This window comes from Chrysochloris asiatica, unplaced genomic scaffold, assembly GCF_000296735.1.
Source record: "Chrysochloris asiatica unplaced genomic scaffold, ChrAsi1.0 scaffold00115, whole genome shotgun sequence".
Taxonomy (NCBI): Eukaryota; Metazoa; Chordata; class Mammalia; order Afrosoricida; family Chrysochloridae; genus Chrysochloris; species Chrysochloris asiatica.
The window spans coordinates 9,661,189-9,684,573 of NW_006408633.1; the positions used below are offsets into that span (position 1 = coordinate 9,661,189).

Genomic DNA, 23,385 nt, shown 5'->3' on the forward strand with positions numbered 1-23,385 from the left:
GTGTGTGTGTGTGTGTGTGTGTGTGTGTGTGTGTGTGTAGCCTGGGTGATGCTGTGGGATAAGAACTAACTAGTAACCTCAAGATCTGCAGTTCAAACTTCCAGCGGCACCATGAGAGAAAACTGAGACTCTCTGCTCCCATACTACTCTCAGAAACCCTGGATAGGGTAACTTTTAGTGGGAATTGCCTTACTGTGTTTATTTATTATAAAAGTCACTGTATAGTAAAGTCAACACAAAGACTACCTTATGAAATGAGTAAGTCGGAAGTATGAAGATGAAGCAGACAACTAGACAGTAGATAGAAATCGATAACTGGTACTTACATTTGTTATTTCATTAAGGCTTATAAATTGAAGTACAAATGCCTTTATAATCTATTCATTTTTTTTCATCCCCAATGGTACTACCTAGTACAACTACAGGGCACCATTATCTCTTCCTGTGGATCAGTGCAACGGCTTCCTGTCTATTCTTCCAATAAAAGCAGGCCTCTTCAGCATCCCAACTTCTATATTCACTCTCCTAATGTACCATTTTCACACATTAAGTAACAAGAATGAAACTTTAAATAATGTAAAATAACAATTTCATTGCTGAAGCATGAAACTCTCAAATGGCTCCCCAAAGATCTCAGAATAAGGTTAAAAGTCTTTTAGGATGTCTAACTTTATCTCTTCTACCATCTCTGCACATGACACTCACACATTCTCTGTTGTCTAGCTATCGTGCCCTTCTGGCGGTTCATAAAGCATACTGTATTATCCTTCATGTCCATGTCTTTGCACAGCTTAGATGTCAAATCATCTCCTGCTATATACCTCTGAAGTGTGAGGCCCCTCTTCCATGCTCCCACGAATTATATTTCACTTTCAATTTGGCTATGGATTCACTAGCCTGTAAATTTGATGAGGGAAAACTTGTCTACTTTGCTGCACCCCTAAAAAGTTTAATGCAGACTACTTTAATGTGAATGAGTGAATAAGCAAGAGATTTAATTTTTAAAAAGGCCTGGGAATGGATGCAATTGTCAAGACTGCACACAAGTGAAGATCTACATGTAAAGACAAATCAGTGAGAAGCAAAGAAAAGAACTAAAAAGGTTAGCTTGACAGCATATGATTCAAGAAAGACAACGGGCAATGATGACTGAGCAACTGGTTGACAAAAATCTTTGAGCACATCACAGATCTAGGAGTGAAGCCTTCATCTCATGGACAGGATACAATACTGAAAAAGTATCCAGTAGTCATCACTAACAGAATAGGAAGCAATCTCACGGATGGAAACTAGAAGAGATAGATATTTCAAGTTTCTTAAGATATATAATGGAAACCGAAGATGTATTTTTAAAGACAGATCATCAATCTCACTCCTTCACTACTTCTTTCTTCCTATGAAATACACATTTTAACTTGTTGTTAGGTGCCATCAAGTTGGTATCAACTCATAGCGACCCAATGCACAAAAGAACAAAACAATGCCAGGTCCTGGGCCAACCTTACAATTGTTACCATGCTTGAGCCCACTGATGCTGTCAATCTGCCAATCCAACTCACTGGGGGTCTTCCTCTTTTTCTCTGACCCTCCACCTTACCAAACATGATAATCCTTTTCCAGTGACAGCTCTCTCCTGACAATATGTCCAAAGTATGAGAGACGAAGTTTGGCCATCTTGGCCTTCAAGGAGCACTCTGGCTGCACTTCTTCCAACACAGATCTGTTGGTTCTTTTGGCAGCCCATGGCACTTTCAATATTCTCCTCCAACACCACAACTAAAAACCATCAATTCTTCTACGGTCTTCCTTATTCATTGTCCAACTTTCGCCTGCATATGAGGTTATTGAAAATACCATGGCTTGGGTAAGGGACACCTCAGTCCTCAAGCTGACATCTTTGCTCTTCAAAGGTCTTGTGCAGCAGATTTGCCTAATGAGTAATACATCATCTGATTTCTTGGTTACAGCTTCCATGAGGGATGATAGTTGATCCAAGAAGAATGAAGTCCTAGACAAGTTCAATCTTTTCTCCATTGATAAGAATGTTGTTTCTTGGTCCAGTAGTGGTGAGGATTTTTGTTTTCTTTACATCGAGATGCAATCCATACTGACGGCTATTCTCTTTGATCTTCATCAGTAAATATTTTAAGTCCTCTTCAACTCTCAGCAAGCCATGTAGTATCATCTGCATATGTTGCTGTCGTTAAGTGCCATCAAATCAGGTTCCAACCTACAGTGATGCTCCCTGTATAGGTTTCCAAGGAGTGACTGGTAGGCTTGAACTGCCAACCTTGCAGTTCAAACGGCTTTGCAGTCTGGTGCATTAACCCACAGAACCACAGCAGGTTGTTAATGAGTCTTCCTCCAATCCTGATGACATGTTTTTCTTCATATGTAAAGTGAGGGGTAGTAAAAAAGAGGAAGACCATAGATATGGATGGACACAGTGGCATCAATAGTGGGCTCATATATAATAGCTCTAAGGAGGTTCGGGACTAAGCAGTATTAACCCACCTTCTCAGATGATTTGCTCAGCATACAGGCTGAATAAGTATGGTGAAAGAATACAACCCTGTCACACACCTTTCTTAATTTTAAACCATTCACTGTTCCATGTTCTGTTTGAACACTGCCTCTTGATCCAGTAAGGTACAGATTCCTCATGAGCACAAATAAGTGTTCCAGAATATTCATACTTTGCAATGTTGTCCATAGCTTGTCATGATCCACACAATCGAAGTTGTGTAGTCAATAAAGCACAGGTAAACATCTTTCTGATACACTCTTTCAGCCAAGATCCATCGGACATCAGCAATGATATCCCTCATTCCACAGCCTCTTCTGAATGCGGCTTGAACCTCTGAAAGTTCTCTGTCAATACATGCTTGCAGCAGTTTCTTTATTATCTTTAGTAAAACTTTACTCGCTTGAGATATCAAAGAGATTGTCCGATGATTTCCGCATTCCATTGGGTCACCTCTCTTTGGAATGGGCACAAATAAGGATCTCTTCCAATCAGTCGGCCAGATAGCTGTCTTCCAAATTTCTTGGCAGAGATGAGTGCCTCCAGTGCTCCCTCATTTTCTTGAAAGATTTTAATTTTTATTCCATCAATTCCTGGTGCCTAGTTCTTTGCCGATTCCTTCAATACACCTTGGACTCCCTCTTTCAGTATCACTGGCTCTTAGATCATATGCTACCTTCTTGAAATTACTGAATATCAATCTTTTTCTTTTGGTCCAGGGACTCGTGTATTCCTTCCACCTTCTTTTGATGCTTTCTACATCATTAAATAATTTGCCCAGAGAATCATTCAGTAACGGAAGTTGGGGCTTGAATTTTTTCTTCAGTTCCCACATCTTGAGAACTGCTGAGCGTGTTCTTCCCTTTTAGTTCTCTGATTCCGCATCTTTGCATTTTGTCATAATATTTGACTTTATCTTCTTGAATTGATCACTGAAATTTTCTTTTCAGCTCTTCTACCTCCTTTCTTCCATTTGCTTTAGCATCTCGACGCTGGAAAGCAAGTTTTAGTGTCTCTTCTGACATCCATTTTGACCTTTTCCTTCTTTCTTGTCTTAATGACTTTTTTCTTTCTTCATATATGATGTTCTTAATGCCATCCCACAACTCTTCTGGTCTTCGGTCTCTAGTGTTTAATGTATCAAATCTGTTCTTCAGATATCTCTAAATTCAGGTGAGATATATTCAAGGTCAAATTTTGGCTCTCGTGGACTTGTTTTCATTTTCTTCACCAATTTTAATTTGCATATGAGCCATTCATTGATGGTTTGGTTCCACATCTGCCCCTGGCCTTGTTTTGACTGATGATATGGAGCTTTTCCATCATCTCTTTCTGCAGGTATAGTCAATTTGATTTCTGTGTATTCCATCTGGTAGGTCCATATGTATAGTTGTTTCTTATGTCGGCTAAAGAAGGTATTTGAAATGAACAAATCATTGCTTTTGCAGAATTCTATAATGCATCCTCCAGAATCATTTCTATCTCCAAGGACTTATTTTTCAACTACTGATCCTTCCTCTTTGCTCCCAACCTTTGCATTCCAATCACCAGTAATGATCAATATATCTTGACTGCATGTTTGATCAATTTCAGATTGAAGAAGTTGGTAGAATTCTTCTATTTCGTCCTCATTGGCTTTAGTGGTTGGTGCGTAAATGTGAATTAATAGTGGTATTAACTGGTCTTCTCCGTAGGCACACGGATATTATTCTATTACAGACAGCGTTCTTCCTCATGACTGATCTGGATATTTTGAGAATGAATGCTACATCATTCCTTTTCAATTTGGCATTCCCAGCATAGTAAACCCTGTGGTTGTCAGATTCAAAATTGCCAATACCAGTCCATTTCAGCTCACTAATATCTAAGATATCGATGTTTATGCACTCCATTTCATTTTTTGAGAATTCTAATTTTCCTAGATTCATACATCGTACATTCCATGTTCTGATTATTAATGGATAATTACAGCTATTTCTCGTTCTGAGTTGTGCCCCATCAGCAAATGAAGGTCCCCGTGGGCTTTACTCCATTCACGTCATCATGGTCAACTCTACTTTGAGGAGGCAGTGCTTCCCCAGTTGCATTTTGAGTGCCTTCCAACCTAAGGGCCTCATTTTCCAGCACTATATATGAGTGTTTCTCTGCTATTCATAAAGGTTTTCAGTGACTAAATATTTTAAGTATTTCATCACTCCTTCTTCCTAGTCTGTCTTCATCTGGAAGCTTATCTGAAACCTGTCCACCATGGGTGATCCTGCTGGTATTTCAAATATCAGTGGCATAGCTTCCAGAATCACAGCAACTCACAAGCCACCATAGTACAACAAACTTACACTTTTTAATAACTACATGTTGTCATGAAAGTTCTCTCCAAAGGTCAACTTTTCTAGCTCTTTAAAACAATTTTGATTTTTTTCTCAATATTATCTCCTGAACAAACATGAATGTTGATACACTGATGCTGTTATTATGTGCTGTCAAATATTTCCACCTGACAGAGAGACCCTATACACAACATAGTAAAATACTGCCTAGTCTCGAACCTCCTTAGAGCTCTTACATGTGAGCCCACTACTGATGTCACTGTGTACATCCATGTCTATGGTCTTCCTCTTTTTCACTATCCCTCACTTTGCCAAGCATGATGTCCATCTCCAGGGACTGGTACCGGATAACAAGTCCAAAGTAAGAGATGAAATATCACCATTCTGGCTTCTAATGAGAAATCTGGTTGTACAAAACAGATTTGTTTATTCTTCTAACAATCCATGCTACTTTTAATATTCTTCATCAACACTGTAATTCAAATGCATTAACTCTTCTACAGTCTTTCTTATTCACTATCTAACTTCCACATGCATATGAGGCTGTTGAAAATATCATGGCTTGGGTCAGGCGCAAGTTTTCAAACCAATATCTTTGATCTTCAACACTCAAAAGAGATCTGGGCAATAGATCTGCGTTATTCGACTTCTTGGCTGTTGCTTCCATAAATGTTCAATGTGGATCCAATCAAAAATGACCTTAGAGTTTGCATTCCTGGTATACTTGCAATTTGCAGTCCTGGCATACTATAGAGGTAGTACATTCCTTTTTTTGCATAAAATTACTAGTATTAGGAGTTATCGTATGGTCCTGTAGAATAAGTATTGGACTTACTAACTGCAAGGTTGGTGGTTCAAACCCATATGCTGCTCCTCAGAAACCCTAACAAAGGCACTAAAGAACCACCAGTATGAAGAAATATACCACACTTGTCAAAAGGCTATTGCTTATAACCTTCTGCCTTTTCATTCATGTTTAAAAAATCCTTTTAAGAGGAGGTAGGCTACAAAAATATACCCACAATGTAACCTCTCATTAATTATTTAAATTTTAAAAAATAATAAACATGATTTTAAAAATGTAAATTATTTTGTTAATTACCTGTAAGACATGTTGTTAAATGCTGTCCCGTAGATTCCATCTCATAGTGACCGTTTCCAAGAAGCGAATGGTGAGCTTGAACCACCAACCTTGCAAGTTCATAATTACTTTGCAGTCTAGCGCATTAACTCACAACACCACACCAGGACTCTGGCAGACATGTAGACCTTGTTATTTCTTTAGTTATCCTTTAAATTGCTGTGGTGGTATAGGATGGGAATTGGACTGCTAACCACAAGGTCAGTGGTTCAATCCTATCAACCATTCCTTGGAAGCCCTACACAGGTTCGCTCTGAGTTGGAACCAACTCAATGACACTTAACAGTAACATGAACTATTATTATAAATCATGGAAGCATGTTTTAATCATTTAAAAATATTACAGTACTTTTATTTGAATTACATCTGGGCAATTAATAATATCACTTACCATTGCCATATGGAAATGCACGTGCAGAACGACCATCATAACCAGAGGAATGTCCACTATGGAAGAAAAATACATTTCAATTTCTGCATTTTAGTAGTTTGGTTATAAATATAGAACAGTTAGGCATAACTACCTTAGCTTTGTACTCCTGGTGTGGTGCTACAGAATCTGCACTGGACCGCGAACTACAAGGTCAGAAGCTCAAACACACCAGCTGCTCCTTGGAAACCTTATCAGGGTGTTGCTGTGAGTCAGAACTGACTTGATGGCATCTAACAAACACCACCTTGGCTTAAATTTTGTTGTCATGATGTGCCGCGGAGTTGGTTCCGAATCATAGCAATCCTGTACAGGGTTTCCAAGGCTGTAAATCTTTATGGGAGCAGAAAGCCTCATCATTCTCCCATGGAACAGTAGTTCCAAACTGTTGACCTTAAGGTTCGCAGCCCTATTCGTAACCACTACACTACCAGTGTTCCTTATATTTACCTAGCATTTAATGATAAGCTTTTAGTTTGTCCGTTCATTTGTCAATACTAAACATAACCATTTAACGCTTTTTAAGCTCAAATATATTACACAGAGACTAAGAAGAGCGTAGCATGACTTTTGGGATGCAGAAGCTCTGTGATGTGACACTTACCAAACCCCAACATAGGCGTCTCTTCATTGCACTATTTTTGGATTTATGAGAGGGCTTCAAAAAGTTTGTGGAAAACCTGTATGATCTCTCAATTTCATTTTGTGCATGAATTTCATGAAGTCACCCCTTGTATTTCAATTTGTATGACAGGTAAAGGGGTCTTGATGGTACAGTGGTAAAAGTGCTTGGCTGCTAACTGAAAAGTTGTAAGTTTGAACACATCAGCCTCTCTGTGGGAGAAAGACATGGCAGTCTGCTTATGTAAAGATTACAGGGCAGCGCAACTCTGTCCTATAGGTTTGCTATAAATCAGAACCAACTCACCACCATTAGGTTTGGTTGATTTTTACAGCAGATATGGTGTCTCTCATCTCCCATGAGCTCTCTGAGTCATATTAGCAAATTATTAAGCTCAAAGGAGCAGGGAGCTGAGTGACCTTGAGTAAAAAGAGTTACGTGGACTCCCAGGCTTATGGCTGATACTCCTGATGGGCTGGCAGGAAGCTTCAGGTTTGAGGCCAGCTAGTCTGAAGTAAAGGAGTCAGATTACAGTGGGAGAAAGATGGTAGTTGTCTGCTCCATACATATTACAGACTTGAAAATTCTGTGGGGCAGTTCTACCTCACTACCTTAAAAGGTCAATGTGAGTTGTAATCCACGTGATGACAAGGTTTTTGGATCTAAAGTGGAGAGAGTTATATGAACTCCCAAGTAAGGATGGTCCCCACTGACGCACCCCTGAGTGCTGGATGGGGATGAGAAAGACTAAGGCTATGAGGGCAGTTGGGGGAGGCTAAGCTTTCCATAGGACATAGCTGGCATGTAGAGTGGGATTTACAATCCTCTAAACAATATGGTGAACCGCAAGGTCAGCAGTTCGAAACTACCAGCTGTTCCACGGGAGAAAGATGAGGCTTTCTGCTCCTGTAAGGATTTACAGCCTCGGAAACCCTATACAGGGTCGCTATGAGTCAGAACCGACTCCAAGGCACACAACAACAACAAACAATATGGAGTCCTGGTGTGGCGCTGTGGGTTAATGTACCAGACACCAGACTGCAAAGCCGGCTGTTCAAGCTCAACAGCTGCTCCTTGGAAACCCTATACAGGGTCGCAATCCACTCGACAGCACTTAACAACAACAAACATTATGGAGCTCTGGTTACGAATCGGGCTGCTAATCTCACCGTCAGCAATTCGAAACTATCAGCTGTTCCGCAGATAAAAGATGAGGCTTTCTGCTCTCGTAAAGATTTACAGCCTCGAAAGCCCTCTAGAGGGTCGCTATGCGTCAGAATCAACTCCACAGCACATAACAACAAACAACATGGTGTCAGAAGTGGGTGATCTTAGTCACCCTGGACCGGTTTACACATTTATCTGTTAGCATGGTTTGTTCAAAGTCGGACCCTAAGTGCTTCAATGTGATCCAGTAATTCTGCTCCACTGTTAAAGTCAACCAATGAAACGTTTTATTATTTTATTTCTTTTGCTCCTTGTATGTTCTATTATGGAAGCCTGGTGTGGTGGTGTAGGGTAAGCACTGGACTGCTAACCATAAGCAGCCACTACCAGCTAACCAGAGCAGCTGGTAGATGGTTAGCCACTGGACAGCTAACCATCCACCAGCCTCTCCTCGAAAACCTTACATAGGGTCACTATGAGTTGGAACCAACTCGATGGCACTTTAACAACAATGCTCTACTATACTCATGGAAACATAAGCAGCACAGCTTTTTAACCTTTGGAGAAAATGTATGTTTAACAGAAGGAAATAAAATTAAGTCATTAGGCTCACATACTTCACAATATCCTGAATTTTAACATTTCTTGTCTTTCTGCATGATTTAAATTAAAAAGCTGTATCTATCCTTCTAAAGCTTACTTGCCATTGTAGAGTAAATGACAGTGTTGTTGTTAAGTGTCGGTCCTTTTCTGCTCATAGCGACCCTGTACAGGGGTTCCAAGGAGCAGCTGATGAGTTTAGACCACTGACCTTGCTTACTCTACAACACCACCATCAGGACTTCTATACAGGGTAGCTAGGAGTCGGAACTGAGTTGATGGCACAAAACAACAGTAACAATTATTCATTAATACTTTCTATTTGACAAGAATCGTTCTGGTGGTTTACATTCAGTATCTGTTATAATCCTTATAGCTCTATAAACTTCTTTTGGCAAATGAAAATTGAGTCTCAAAAAGGTTATGAATCTTACCTAGCAACAAAAGCTAGGAAATTCTGAAATCAAAATTCAAAATAGGTCTCTGTGATTTCAACACCTATCTGGTAAGATACAGTGACCCTAAGTACTCAAGCCAAGCCTACTATTGCTGAGCCAATCCTGACTCACAGCAACCTGACAAGACAGAGTAGAACTGATCCACAGGGTTTCTGAGATTATAAATCTTGGGGTATAGACAGCTCCATCTTTTCTCACTAAGCAGCTAGGGGTTTTCACTGTCGACCTTGCAGTTAGTAGCCCAACCTTTAACCCACTGCCACAGGGTATTGCGGTGGTAGTTATGTGCTGTGGGGTCGGTTTTGACTCATAGTAACTCTGCACAGGGTTTCCAAGGCTATAAATCTTTACAGGAGCAGAAAGCCTCATCTTTATCCTGTGGAACTGCTGGTAGTTTCCAACTGCTGACTGTGAGATTAGCAACCCGACTCATAACCACTACACTAACCAGAGCTCCTTGCACAGGTTATTAATAATAATAATAAAAACTATAGGGAGTCCTGGTGTGGTACTGCGGGTTAATGTGCTGGACTGTCAAGTCATTTTGAACTGTAAGATCAGCGGTTCAAGCTCACCAGCCACTCTAAAACCCTATACAGGGTAGCTTATGGATTGGAACCGACTCAACAGCACTTAACAACAGCAACTCAGCCATGAAAAGGAGCCCTGGTAGCAGAGTGGCTATGCACTGAGCTGCTAATCAAAAGGTCAGCAGTTTGAATCTACGAGCTATTCTGCTACACAGCAGAAAGGTGAGAGCTTTCTGCTCCCTTAAAGATTTACAGTCTAGGAAACCCTACACAGAGCTGCTACATGTAGGAACCAACTAGACGGCACATTACTACTATCCACCATAACCATATAGAATGGATCCAATCACTCTTTTGAAAGCTGAAATGCAGCAGGGTAGCAAAGAATAATTGTGCGTAATTACAAAATTCCCAAATGGTGGTGGTTATGTGCCATGGAGTCAGTTCCGACTCATAGCAACCCTGTACAGGGTTTAGAGGCTGTAAATCCTTACGGGAGCAGAAAGTCTCATCTTTCTCCCACAGAACAGCTGGTAGCTTTGAACTGCTTACCTTAAGATTCGCAGCCTGATTCATAATCACGTCGCCAAATAGATTTGCATTATTAATGATTTCTATTAATCTATATTTAAATTTTCCACAAAACCGAATGGTGGTGGTTGGTGGTTGTGAACTATGGAGTCAGTCCCAACACACAGTGAGCCTGTATAAGGTTTCCAAGGTTGTACATCTTTACAGGAGCAGAAGGCCTCATCTTTCTCCTCTGGAGCAGCTGGTAGATTCGAACCTTTTAGGGGTTTATTTAATCAGTGCAATATATTAGAACAAGGCACTATTTCAAACCACTATCATTTAACTTTACTAGTCCTTTTTTTTTGAAGTCCCCGTGTGGCGCTGTGTGTTAATGCGTCAAACTGCAAAGCCATTTGAACTGCAAGGTCATTTAAGCTCACCAGCTGCTCCTTGGAAACCCTATACAGGGTCATTATGGGTCGGAATCGGGACTCAACGGCACTTAACAACAACAGTCCTTTTTTGGTATTAGGCCATATGTTCAACATTCCTATATAAAAACAACTAACATAGCTCTAAGTTATGAAATAAAAGGCTAGAGTCCTGGTGGTGGTGTGGTGCCGTACAAAAAAGTACTGGGCTGCTAACCACAAGGTCAGTGGTTCAAACCCACCTTGAAAGCCTTATACAATGTCACTAAAGTCAGAATCGACTCAAGGACATTTACCACCACAATATATATATATACACACATACATACACATATCCATATATCTACAAAATTAAATCTTTGAAATTATGAAGATAGGTATGATTCTTTTGTCAGAACCTATCAATGATGAAAAATCCAAAATACCCACACTGATTTACCTTTCTATTGTTGGTATAAGAGATGGAGGTGGAGCACCTGGTGGAGGAGGGAAACCTGAAACAAGTCAATCAGAAGATAAAACTGTTACTAGAGTTGACATTCAATGAAAACATAAATAAGGTTTCTGCATTATCACTAAATTTCTCTGGGGAAACAATATGCTTCTCTATGTTATAATGAACAAGAAAAAAAAAAAAAGGATACTTATAAACATATTTTTAGAGTTATAAAACATTACATGAACAGTCTGATCTAATACACAGAGCACAAACTGGGAGTCATGACACCTGGTCTTATTTTCAGCACCACACACAGCCCATTTTATATATATGAAGAAGTTAATCTCAATGCCTTACCTTTTCCATATATAAAACAGTAGTAGTGTTGCCACCAGATTTGTTATACTTGAAAATCAAATAAAATAGCATTTACCACTTTTAAAAATATTTTAAGAGTTTTAGATGCAGAAAACTTTATTTAAAATGTGTAACTTATAAATGAACCCTTACCAATAAATATAGAAATGCTTAAGGCTAAGAACATCCATCACAAAATGTTTTAAATGGCACAACCCCAAAGAATTTTACAAAAGAAAGGCACATAGGGTAGTTTTTGGATCGGTTTAGAAAGAAAATAATTTGCACCTTTATATAATGAGGTCTGCATTCTCAGTAACTCCCAATACCTAAGTGAAATACAGGAAGTAACGGGGCTAAAAGGGACCTTAACAGTTAATCTACTCTATGCTTTAAAATTCAGATAGGCAGTGAAGTATCCCAACGATAGACTTCAAGACCTCTAGAGATAGAGATTCCATAAACTTATGATACTAATACCTTCCAAGTCTTAGCAATTCTATTAGAAAATGCCATGATATATAACTTAAATTTATCACACTACAATTCATATCCTGCCATGATCATACTCTTACTAACCTTAATAGACTTTGAAAACCCTTCCCATAAACTTCCTTCTTAGCATTCATTACATGTAAAAAGTGAACCCCAGGACTCTCAATTCTGCTTCCAGGTCCATTTAAATCTACTTTGGGATCCTGCTTCAAATGGTTTCTAGTCCACCATGTTCACCTTCACTTTTTCCATATCTACACATAACTCCTCTTTTAAACACCTTCCAAGTGCAAGGTAATTACCACATTAGTCCTAGAGCACACAATCCTATTTTACACAGGCTCACAATCACACTGTTTTTAGTCTAAAAACACACACCACTGACCCCCTTAAGACTTAAGACTTTTAAGATAAGTCTCTTTCAGCCACATTCATACACAAAGCAGTGACTCTCTGTCTCACATCTAAATGTGTACAGTACCTTATGTTATCTCAACTTCACTGCTTCTAGGCACTGTTACTTTTCATTCTCTTTATATTCTTTGGCTTTTAAAACTGCACTCAGTAAGCACATTTGCTATCTCATTATTAAAATACACTGACAAAAATGTAAAAAGAAATGTCACTGAGTGTATACACTGCGCCAGGACTACACAGCCATTGATAAAACCCTTACAACATTGAACAATTTAATAACGATTTTAAGAACAACCATCTAACCAGTTTTGAACCCATCTAAAATTGTCATAGTTGAGAACGTATTTTCTCATGGTATTGAGTTAGGACAGCAGGGTCAAAATCAGGAATCATGATAAGGTCAAAATCAATTTTCTCTTCTCTAGAAGTCATTTATCATATAGTATACAATGATTATAAAAGATCATTTATATCCTATACTGTTTTCTTCATAAATTAATATGGTTGAGAATTTTCTCAGAATCTCTAGTTCTATAGAAATGGGTAAGACAGGTATAAGAAAACTAAACATCATAATCAAAACTGGACTGAAGCAAAGGCAGAGCTGAAAATAGGACCTTGAAACCCCAATAGCCTACTCCACATTCTAACTACATCAACACTGTCCCTCCTGTAACTAGAAACTTGAAATTTCATGTTTATTAACAATGATGGAGAAAACATGAAAAAAGTTTTACCTGGAGGTGGTACAGTTATTGGAATACCTAAAAAACAAGTGATGAAATTTAATATAGTAATTGGATTTCATAACCTGTTATGTATTTATGCCATCACCAAACAAACTTTGAAATACAACCATTGGCCTATTCTCTCGAGAGAATCATTCTGTTTTCTTGCAGGGGGCCAACAATTCCAATATAACATCTGACCTCCCTGATAAAACTAACAACCTTATAACGTACAGTTTCCCCACTAACTATAATCACAGATGCAATTACAGGCAACTTTTAAAAAGCACTCTTGTGCACACACAAATATAAAAACCCATTATATTAACACTGAATTTGATAACCAACGACGGATATTTCTATTCCTAAAAATAAACACTTATATTTTAACATTTCAGTAGGTAAACTGATAAATACTACATATTGAACAAGACAGCTAAAGATAATGGCTCTCATTCACTTTGGTAAAACTCAGTACACTGTGGGGCATCAAAGTTAATTTGGCTAGTTTTCCTGTGGCCAGCAGAAGTGAGGAAAAGTTAATGTTGCCCTGGATTTGAGGAGTACAAAAAGGGGTAGAGCCAATTCATATACCTCTAGGGCCCATTTGTAAGTGTCAGTAAATTAAGTAAACTGAGTGATTCTCACTCATTATTTGCACATATTACAGACTTTAAACACAAAAATTAAATTCAGCAATGTAAGAGATGAACAGAAAAAAAAAAAAAAATTAAAACTTTTTCATGAAAAGTTTTATACCATAAATAACTTCAACAGTCAGAATGGTTTACTAAATCCTTAGAAAATGAATCAAATTTAGTCCAAAATAGGAAAAAAAATAATCTCATTAACTAAATGCATAGAAAAAAAAACGTAAAAAAGAATACTCTCAAAAAATTTGTAAATGGAAACATCTGTTAATAATTTATTTCATTTTTAGCATACATATTTTGTTAGAGTTTAATATAAAAAGATCTTAAGGCAACAAGTGGCCTTAAAATGGAGAGTAAAGTACCTGACATAACCACCGATGCAATGAAAGCATATTCTAAACTTAGAAAATCAACATGACTGAAAAATATATGAAAAGCAGCCATCACATTTCAAAAAATATTAGGTTTCCATACCCATCTACTGGAGTCCTGGTATGGCGCTGTGGGTTAAGGCGCCAGACTGCAAAGCCGTTTGAACTGCAAGGCAGCAGTTCAAGCTCACCAGCTGCTCCTCGGAAACCCTATATAGGGTCGCTATGGGTCGGAACCAACTCGATGGCACTTCACAACAACAACATACTCATCTACTAAACTCATCTACCTACAATTAATGGATAATTCTCATCCACCCAGATTATCTGCTTCCTAAACCACTATGCTCAAGAATTCAGCAAACAATCCAAGCAGCAGAGTCCCACAGACACCAAACTAAATGAGAAAATGAAGCACGGCAGAGAATATTCTTAGCATCAACTACTAACTGATTTTCTTTAGAACAGGAATGATTTTTTTTAGCATACTATTGCTTTTCACTATGTGATCTAGTTTTCAGATTTAACTGATTTTACACAAGGCATAAAAATAAAGCACCACACCAAAATCAACCTCCTACATGGGGGCCTTCACAAGTTTATGGAAAACTTCCATTAGCTTTTAATTCAGTCTTTCCACACACTTTTAGAAGCTCCCTTGTACTAATCTATTCTATACTCCTAATAACTTTACATGAACAGCATTCATCACTTTAACAAATGCTTGACTACAGCTTACCAAAATGTGAACACATGCAAAATAATTGAGAAATGTCTAGCTGGCCCCCTCAAAATTTAGACTTCAAAAACTTGGAAAAGCTTCCACAAAACAAAAGACATTATGTCCAAATTACTAAACATGTGATGAAGCTGGTTAAAAACCACATGCCTTTCATTTTAATCTTACTATTGTAGTAACAGTATACTGGTGTGGCATTGTAGGTTAATCACAAGGTCTGTTTGAACTGCAAGATCAGTGTTTCAAACCCACCAGTTGCTCCTCAGAAACCCTGTACAGGTTAGCTATGAGTTGTAATTGCACTTAACAACAACAACATGGTAGCATTCTCAGAGTCCTGGTGTGGCACTATAGGCTAAGCACTGGATTGCTAACTGCAAGGTCAGCAGTTGAAACCCACCAGCTGCTTTCAGAAACCCTGTGAAGGGTGCTATGAGTCGGAACTGACTCAACGGCACATGAAAACACGGTAGTATCACAGCACAGATTAGGAATTAGGGAAAAATACACATACACAAAGCAAAAAGGAAATTATTAAGACCAATCAAAGAAAATTATGCTTTACAGATGTTTCTCCAATTGACATCTACACATCAGAAAGCTGGCATGAGAAGTAGAAAGGGTCCTTCTTGTGAGACCTCTATTTCATCTACGACATTAATGTACTTCCTTATTAGTAAATGTATGAACGTGATGATATGATACAGAATCAATTCTTTGACAATGATCAAATGAATTCTGAATCGGCAACTGAAAAAACAAAATTTTATGATACAGTGTAAGGCCAACATTATGCTCATTTAAAAATCACTACTTAATATTTCATTTTTGCTAACAAAAGAGAAATGGTGTAAGGAAGAGAAAATTCACCCAAAATCCTAGTCTTCTAATGAACACACCCTAACTAACTAACTGCCCAACCTAAGACTTGAAACATAAAGCAAGTATTTTGCTTCTTTCTGTATCTACTATCTAGAAAACAAGAAGGGAGGAAAAAAAGTTTTATTTTCTAGAAAGTCTTTCATTACAGAAATAAAAGAAGACTAGCCAAAAAGTTTCCTAAAAAGTTATACTGAAATTCCAATGGGACTGAATAAATCAGTGGATTTGAAACTTTATAGTGGCTATCAGAAATCACCTAGAATTTAATATGCACAGATTTCTGGACCCCACTCTTAGTATTTCTGACTCAGTAGGTCAAGGCCAGACCTGATAATTTGCAGGATACGGTGATGTGTTGTTGGCCTGGAGACATTCTTAGAAAACTACTAGACAAGATTCTAAATTTTCCTTCTAATTGGACTACTGAGTAACTCAATACAGATGCAATAAACTTAACCCAGATTTTTAAAAAGCAAGGATCAACATCTGACAGTTAAGAGTTAAATAGAAATGCTTTATGTATAACAACCTAATCTACCTGGCATGCTCATAGAAATGTATACTCTTTAAATGTAAAGTGTTGAGGGAGGCACCTGAAATCCTATTTGAGAGACAAAAAGGAACTCAAGCAAGAAAATATCAAAGTATCAGTCCTGCTGGGTTCTAGTGCGCGCACTCACACACACACACATACACGCAAAATTAATCGTGAGTAAAGATCATCTCATTCTCAAAGTATTTCATCATTTTATAAAACAAAGATAAAGAAAATTATGTGGCAGGCAGCTACTGACAAGTCTCCTAATGATCCCTGTCACCTAGTATTCCTGTGGCTGGAATTCATATACCTCCCCCACTGCACCACCACCCCTCGTCTGTCAGTTTTCTGTACTGTGGTGGCCTGTGTGTTGTAATGCTAGAAGATGTACCACCAGTATTTAAAAAACCAGCATGGTGGACAGGTTTCAGCAGCGCTTCGAAACTAAGAACAAGAAGGAGAGGCAGACTACTTCTGCATGTTTAGCTCCTGAAAGCCTTATAAATAGCAGTGGAAGAGTGCAACCGTACCAGATGTAGTGACAGAAGATAAAAACATAACGAATAAGGTCAAAATACTGTCAAATATAGTGACAAAAGATGAGCCCCAAAAGCTGGAAGATGTGACGGGAGAAGAACTGTCTCCTCTCAGTAGAGTTGACTGTGAAGATATGAATAGAGTACAGCTTTCGGGACCTTCACGGACTGATAGTACACAACCAAACATGAGGAGAAACATGCAAACATCAATTAATAATCGGAACATGGAATGCACAATTGAAAACTGTCAAAAATGGATTGGAAAGCACAGAGATCAATTTCTAGGCATTAATGAGCTGAAATGGACTGGTAATGGCCATTCTGAATCTGAAAATCATATAGATTAGTATGGTTGGAAAGATCAGTTGAACAGGAATGGCATCCCATTCATCATCAAAATGAACATTTTAAGGTCTATCTTAAAGTACAATGCTGTCTATGAAAGGGTAATATTCATACACCTACAGGAATCAGTTAATACCACTAGTATTCAAATTTACGGAGTCCTGGTGTGGCGCTGTGGGTTAATGCATCAGACTGCAAAGTCATTTAAATTGCAAGGTCATTGGTTCAAACTAGCTGCTCCTTGGAAACTCTATACAGGGTCGCTATGGGTCGGAATCGACTTGACGGCACTTTAACAACAACAACATTCAAATTTATGCACTAACAACTAAAGCCAGAATTCTACCAACTTCTTCAGTCTGAAATTGCTCAAAAATGCAATCAAGATAATTACTGGTGATTGGACTATACCAGGTTGGAAACAAAGAGGATCAGTGGTTGGAAAATGTGGCCTTGGTGATAGATACAAAGCTAGAGATCACATGGTAGAATTTTGCAAGACCAATGCGTTGTTCATTTCTAATACCTTTTTTAAACAACAACAAAGACAGCCATATACATGGACCTCACTAGCTGGAAAATATGGAAATCAAATTAACTACATACAGCTATGGGCAGAGACAGTGGATAAGCTCTGTATCATCAGCCAAGAGAAGGCCAGGGACAGCAGAATATAGACCAGACCACCAATTGCTCATATGCCAAATTCAGGATGAAGGTGAATAAATTTAAAACAAGTCCATGATAGCCAAGATATGAATTTGAACATATCCCCCCTAATTTTACAAAGCATCTTAAGAAAGATTTGATGCATTACACACTAAAAACAGATGACCAAATGAGTTGTGGGATAACATTAAGAACACCATAAAGGAGTAAAACAAAAGGTCTAAGACAAGAAAGAAGGAAAAGACCAAACAGATGTTAGAAGAAAAGACTTTAAAACTTGCCCTCCAGTGTAGTGATGCTAAAGCAAATGAAAGTAAAAGAGCTGAACAGAAAATTTCAACGGGCAGCTGGAGAAGACAAAGCTAAATGTTATAATGAAATATGTAAAGACTTGGAGTTAGAAAACCATAAAGGAAGAACACATTCTGCATTTCTCAAGCTGAAGGAACTGAAAAAAAAAAAAAAAATACTCAAGCCTTGATTTACAACACTGAAGAATTCTATGGGCAAAATAGTGAATGATGGAGAAAGCATCAACAGGAAATGGAAGTAATACCCAGAGTCATGGTACCAAAAATAAATGATCAATGTTTAACCATTTCAAGAGCCAATGATACTAAAGAAAAAAAGTCCCAAGTACACTGAGGGCACTGATGAAGAACAAAGAATTGATGGATCATAAATTGAGGTATTTTTTCAATAAACTGTTGCAGCACTGAAGGCACTCACTCATCTATGCCAAAAAATTTGGAAGGCAGCTACCTAGCTAACTGATTAGAAGAGATCCATACTTGTGCCCATTACAAAGAGAGCTGACCCAAAGGAATGTGGAAATTATTCGACAATATCATTATCACATGTAAGTAAAATTACGTAAAGGTAATTTAAAAATGGCTGTAAAAGTACACCAACAGGGAACTGTCAGAGGTTCCAGTAGGATTTAGACAAGGACTTAGAACAAGGGATATTATTGCTAAGGTAAGAAGGATCTAGGCAGAGAGCAGAGAATGAACAGAAAAATGTTAACCGGTGCTTTATTGATTATGTGGATAATGGCGACCTATGGAAACATTGTGAAACTGAACACAGACCAAAAAGCAGCTGTTCAAACAGAAAAAGGGGACAATGCATCACTTAAAATCAGGAAAGGTATGTGCCAGGATTGTATTCTTTCACCATACTTAATCTGTATGCTGAAAAATTGTCCAAGAAGCTGGATTATATTAAGAAGAATGTGTCATTGATAGGCAGATAATAACAACCTTGCTTGTTGGAAGCAAAGAGGACTTGGAATGCTAACTGATGAAGACTACAACCATCAGTATGAATTGTATCTCAACATAAAAAGAAACAAAAATCCTTATCAATGGACAAATAATTACCATCGTGATAAACAGAGAAAATACTGAAGTTGTCAAAGACATCATTTTGTGTGGATCCACTATCAACACTCATGGAAGAAGCAGTCAAGCAACCAAACTACACATTGCATTAGGCAAATCTGCTGCACAAGACCTATTTAAAGTGTTCAAGAGTACAGATGTCAATTTTAGGACTCCAACCCAAGCCATGGTACTACAAAAAACCTCATATACATGTGAAAGCTGGACAGGAATACAGTAAGGGATACCATAAAAGAACTGATGCATTTGCATTATGGTGCTGGAGAAGAATATTAACAGTACCATGGAATGCCAGAAGAACAAACAAATCTGTGTTGGAAGAAATACAGCCAGAGTGCTCCTTGTAAGCCAGAATGGCTAGACAGACTTCATCTCTCACACTTTGGACATATATAAGGGACCAGTCCTTGTAGAAGGACATCATGTTTGGTAAAGTGGAGGATCAGCGAAAAAGAGGAAGATACCCAAGGAAATGGACTGGTACAGTAGGAGCAGCAATGGGCTCAAGCATTAACAGTAAATGTGAGGATAAAACAGGACTTGGCAGCATTTCATTCTGTTGTACGTGGGTTGGATATGAGTCAGAATCAACTCGACAGCTAAAACCCACCACCACCCCACTGTAGTATGGGCTGGGCCTAGTGGCTTGTTTGTAGAAACCAAACACAGCAAAAAATGATAGAATGCCACTTCTCTGATTAGGTTACAAAAGACTGTGAGTGCCACCTTGCCTGCGCGTTCTCTACTGCCTTCCTGATGAAGTAAGTTGCCATGTCGGAGAGTTGCCTAGCCAGAGAGGAAATGAAACGGGGCCTTCTCAGTCCAACAGCCCAGGTTGACATCTAAACAACACTTAAGTGATCCTGGGAGTGAATCCTTCCTCAGCCATGTCTTTGCAATGACTATGAGATCTGTGAAGTCTTCAAGGAGAAGGACTCAGTTAAGTAGTGCCCATTTCCACACTCACAAAAACCATTAGCTAATACACGGATTTTGTTTAAAGCCATTATAGTCTGCACTAATTTGTTATGGAGTAAATAAACAACTAACATAAGACATAAGCGCCTATCTTCTCTGTATTTAATTCAAACTTAAAAACAAAAAAAGCAGCTCTGGCAGCATAGTGGTTGCAAGTCAGGCTGTTAACCTCAAGATTAGCAGTTCAAAACTACTAGCTGTTCCGTGGAAGAAAGATGAGGCTTTCTGCTCTCATAAAGATTTACTGCCTCAAAAAATCCTATGCAGGGTCGCTATGAGTCAGAACCGATTGCATGCCGTAACACCAACACAACCAAAGGAAGAAGAAGGAAAAAAAAAAACCTTGCAAAGATTACTGAATTATGTATGCTTCCAAATTTTCTCAGTAGTAACTGGTAAATTTTATCAGCAGTCCTGGTGGGATGCTATATGACAAGTAATGAACTGCCAACCACAAGGTCAACAGTTCAAACCCTCCTTGGAAATCCTGTACAGGGTCACTATGAGTCAGAACCAACTGAACAGCACTTAATATTTATGGTAGGAACAGTTAAGCCTGTTCACTTTTCTCAGAGATTTCTAATTCAAAACCATAAAGCTCAGATATGTTTTACACATAGGCAAGATCTGTAAACATCCTCAAATGGCACCTTCCCCAGAAATGCTTTCTAAGCATAGATATATTTTTAATTATAAACATACAAACATACATACACACCCAAATACACGATTTGCCATCTACCACTTAGAAAAATCAACATAGAATACTGTAAAGCTCATGCTTACTACTTACAGTAAAAGGATTAATTTTTCTACCTTCATTTAAAATTTTAAAAAATACAATGCCAGCAAGTAGTTCTGAGCCCTAGTAACTTATAGGACAGAGTCGAATTTCCCCTAGGGTTTCCAAGGTTGCGAAACTTTTTTTTTTTCAAAGCAGACTACCACATCTTTCTCCTGGAAATTAGTACTTGCGTTTGAATCACCATTGTTATAGTTAACAGTGAAGTACTTAACCATTGTACTACCAGGGTCTGGCCTCCTGGACTTTAACAAGGTATAAAGTAAGATGGAGGGAATATAGTGGCTCCATACTGTAAGAACTGGATTGCATACTACAAGGTCAGCAATTCGAGCCCACCGGTCACTCCACAGGAGAAAGATGAAGTCTTTTCCTCCTGCAAAGATTTACCTCTCAGAAAAGACTATACAGGGTTGCTATAGTTGGCCGACTCGTTAGCACTACAAAGTAAGATGGATATAATTTTACAGAAAAATGTACTTAAAAGGAGTCAGGGCTCAACCTAACAAGTTGAAAAAGATCATTTTTTTATTAACTATAAAATGGAAAAACTATGTTATTCTTTTTAATATTTCTGAATTCTCTATTTTTAAAATAAGAACACAAAATTTATACCTTAAATATATGAGGACAATTCTCTCAGAATTACAAAAAACTTGTAAAGAATTTGATCTCTATCAGTTCATATATAATCATAAAATGACTGGAACAATAGTGACAACAAAAGGCAGATATTAATCCATAATTAGACTCTATAGCAGCAGCTTCTATGGCATATTAATGGAGTCCTGGGGTGATATGGTAGGATAAGCACTGGACCACAAGGTTGGTTTTAACTGCAAGGTAAGTGTCTCAAACTCACCTCAGAAACCCTTACACAGGGTGGCTATGAGTCAGAACCGAGTCAACGGCACTTAACTATATGGCATATTAAATATTACACCGAGGGACATCCATGAGATAAAAGGACAGTATAAAATTAACAACGGATGTGGGCTAATGCGTCAGACTACCAAGTCGTTTATTCTGCAAAGTCGGTAGTTCCAGCTCACCAGCTGCACCTTGAGAGGGTCGCTATGGGTCACAATCAACTCCAAGGCACTTAACAACAACAGGTTTTAATCTATTACATTTGCATAGCAATTGTGCCAAAAAATTAAGACCAGTCTGTTTTTATTGATTTGTTAAATATAGAAAAATGCAACACAACAGAGAAAGTATATAAAATTTTAAAGAACTTCAAGGAATTACTTTTCAAAGGGACTTGACCCTGGATTTCTGGAATGTTTTCTAATGAACAACGTCAGGTAATAAGAGATAAATAGCAATGAGCCCAAGAAGAAAGGCATATTCTGTTTTCTGAAGTAAACTTTATGATAGGTTTGGCAGCCACACAATTATACTATGAGATAGCTTCAGTCAAAATCAAAGCCCTAATGGATTGTTTTTTTAACATTTACTTGAGCAACTGAAAACCAAAAAACCTGTGATAAACTTGCTGGCTAAGAGAAAAACTCTTGCTACAAAGGAAAGGTGTTACTAGCTTACAAGCTTTCTAGAGGGAGCCTAGTTCCAGTGGGTGCAGGGGAAGGTAGAATCTCTACTAAGTGGTTTCCAATCTGCCTGGACGGGGCTGATGAAAGGAGATGAGGTAAGACTCTTGTGGTACGATAGTGAATAACTGCTATCAGGACTCACTGTGAGGTTGAAAAAGTAAAGGTAGACGTTTTGTTACAAAAGGAGGGGAGTGCTTGATTTTACCGTCTGGAAGCAGAGGTCCCTGAGACCATCAAGGGAGAAGAGAGGAGTGTGGGACCCTACCCAAAGAAGCAGTGACAGCAGAGATGATTATGTGGACAGATGGAGCATCTGGGGACTCTGGACTCAGGGAGGGAGAGGGGCTGTGTGCTGGCAGCTGGGGGACAGGCTTGCGAGGTGTACCCTTTGGCTGTTTGATGATGCATGGAGGGGACTGTAATCATTGCAATGAAACCAAATACTATAGGATGAATGTAAAGCTAATGTTCTCCCATGTAAACTATCACATAATTCACAATAAAACTTCAAAAAAAAAAAACACAAAGAGAAAAACCTTGATGGAATTATACAAGTAGCTACTTGTGTGCTCTTAGGCCTATTCTAACTCACAGTGACCTCAAGGATAGGGAAGAACTGCCCCATCCTCGTGTGATGCTACAGGATAAGCACTGGACTGCTAACTGCGAGGGTAGCAGTTCAAATCCACCAGGCGCTGCTTATAAACCCTATACAAAATCGTTATGGGTCA

At 38.5% G+C, this 23,385-nt stretch overlaps 1 protein-coding gene across 1 annotated transcript in view; it reads right to left on the reverse strand.

Annotated features, from left to right (window-relative positions):
• FIP1L1 (factor interacting with PAPOLA and CPSF1) overlaps window positions 1-23,385 on the reverse strand; it is a 127,480-nt gene that overhangs the window by 17,852 nt on the left and 86,243 nt on the right. Inside the window, 2 exon segments of the mRNA XM_006868064.1 lie at window positions 6,384-6,439; window positions 11,183-11,237. Of these exon segments, the coding sequence (XP_006868126.1) occupies window positions 6,384-6,439; window positions 11,183-11,237 (111 nt within the window).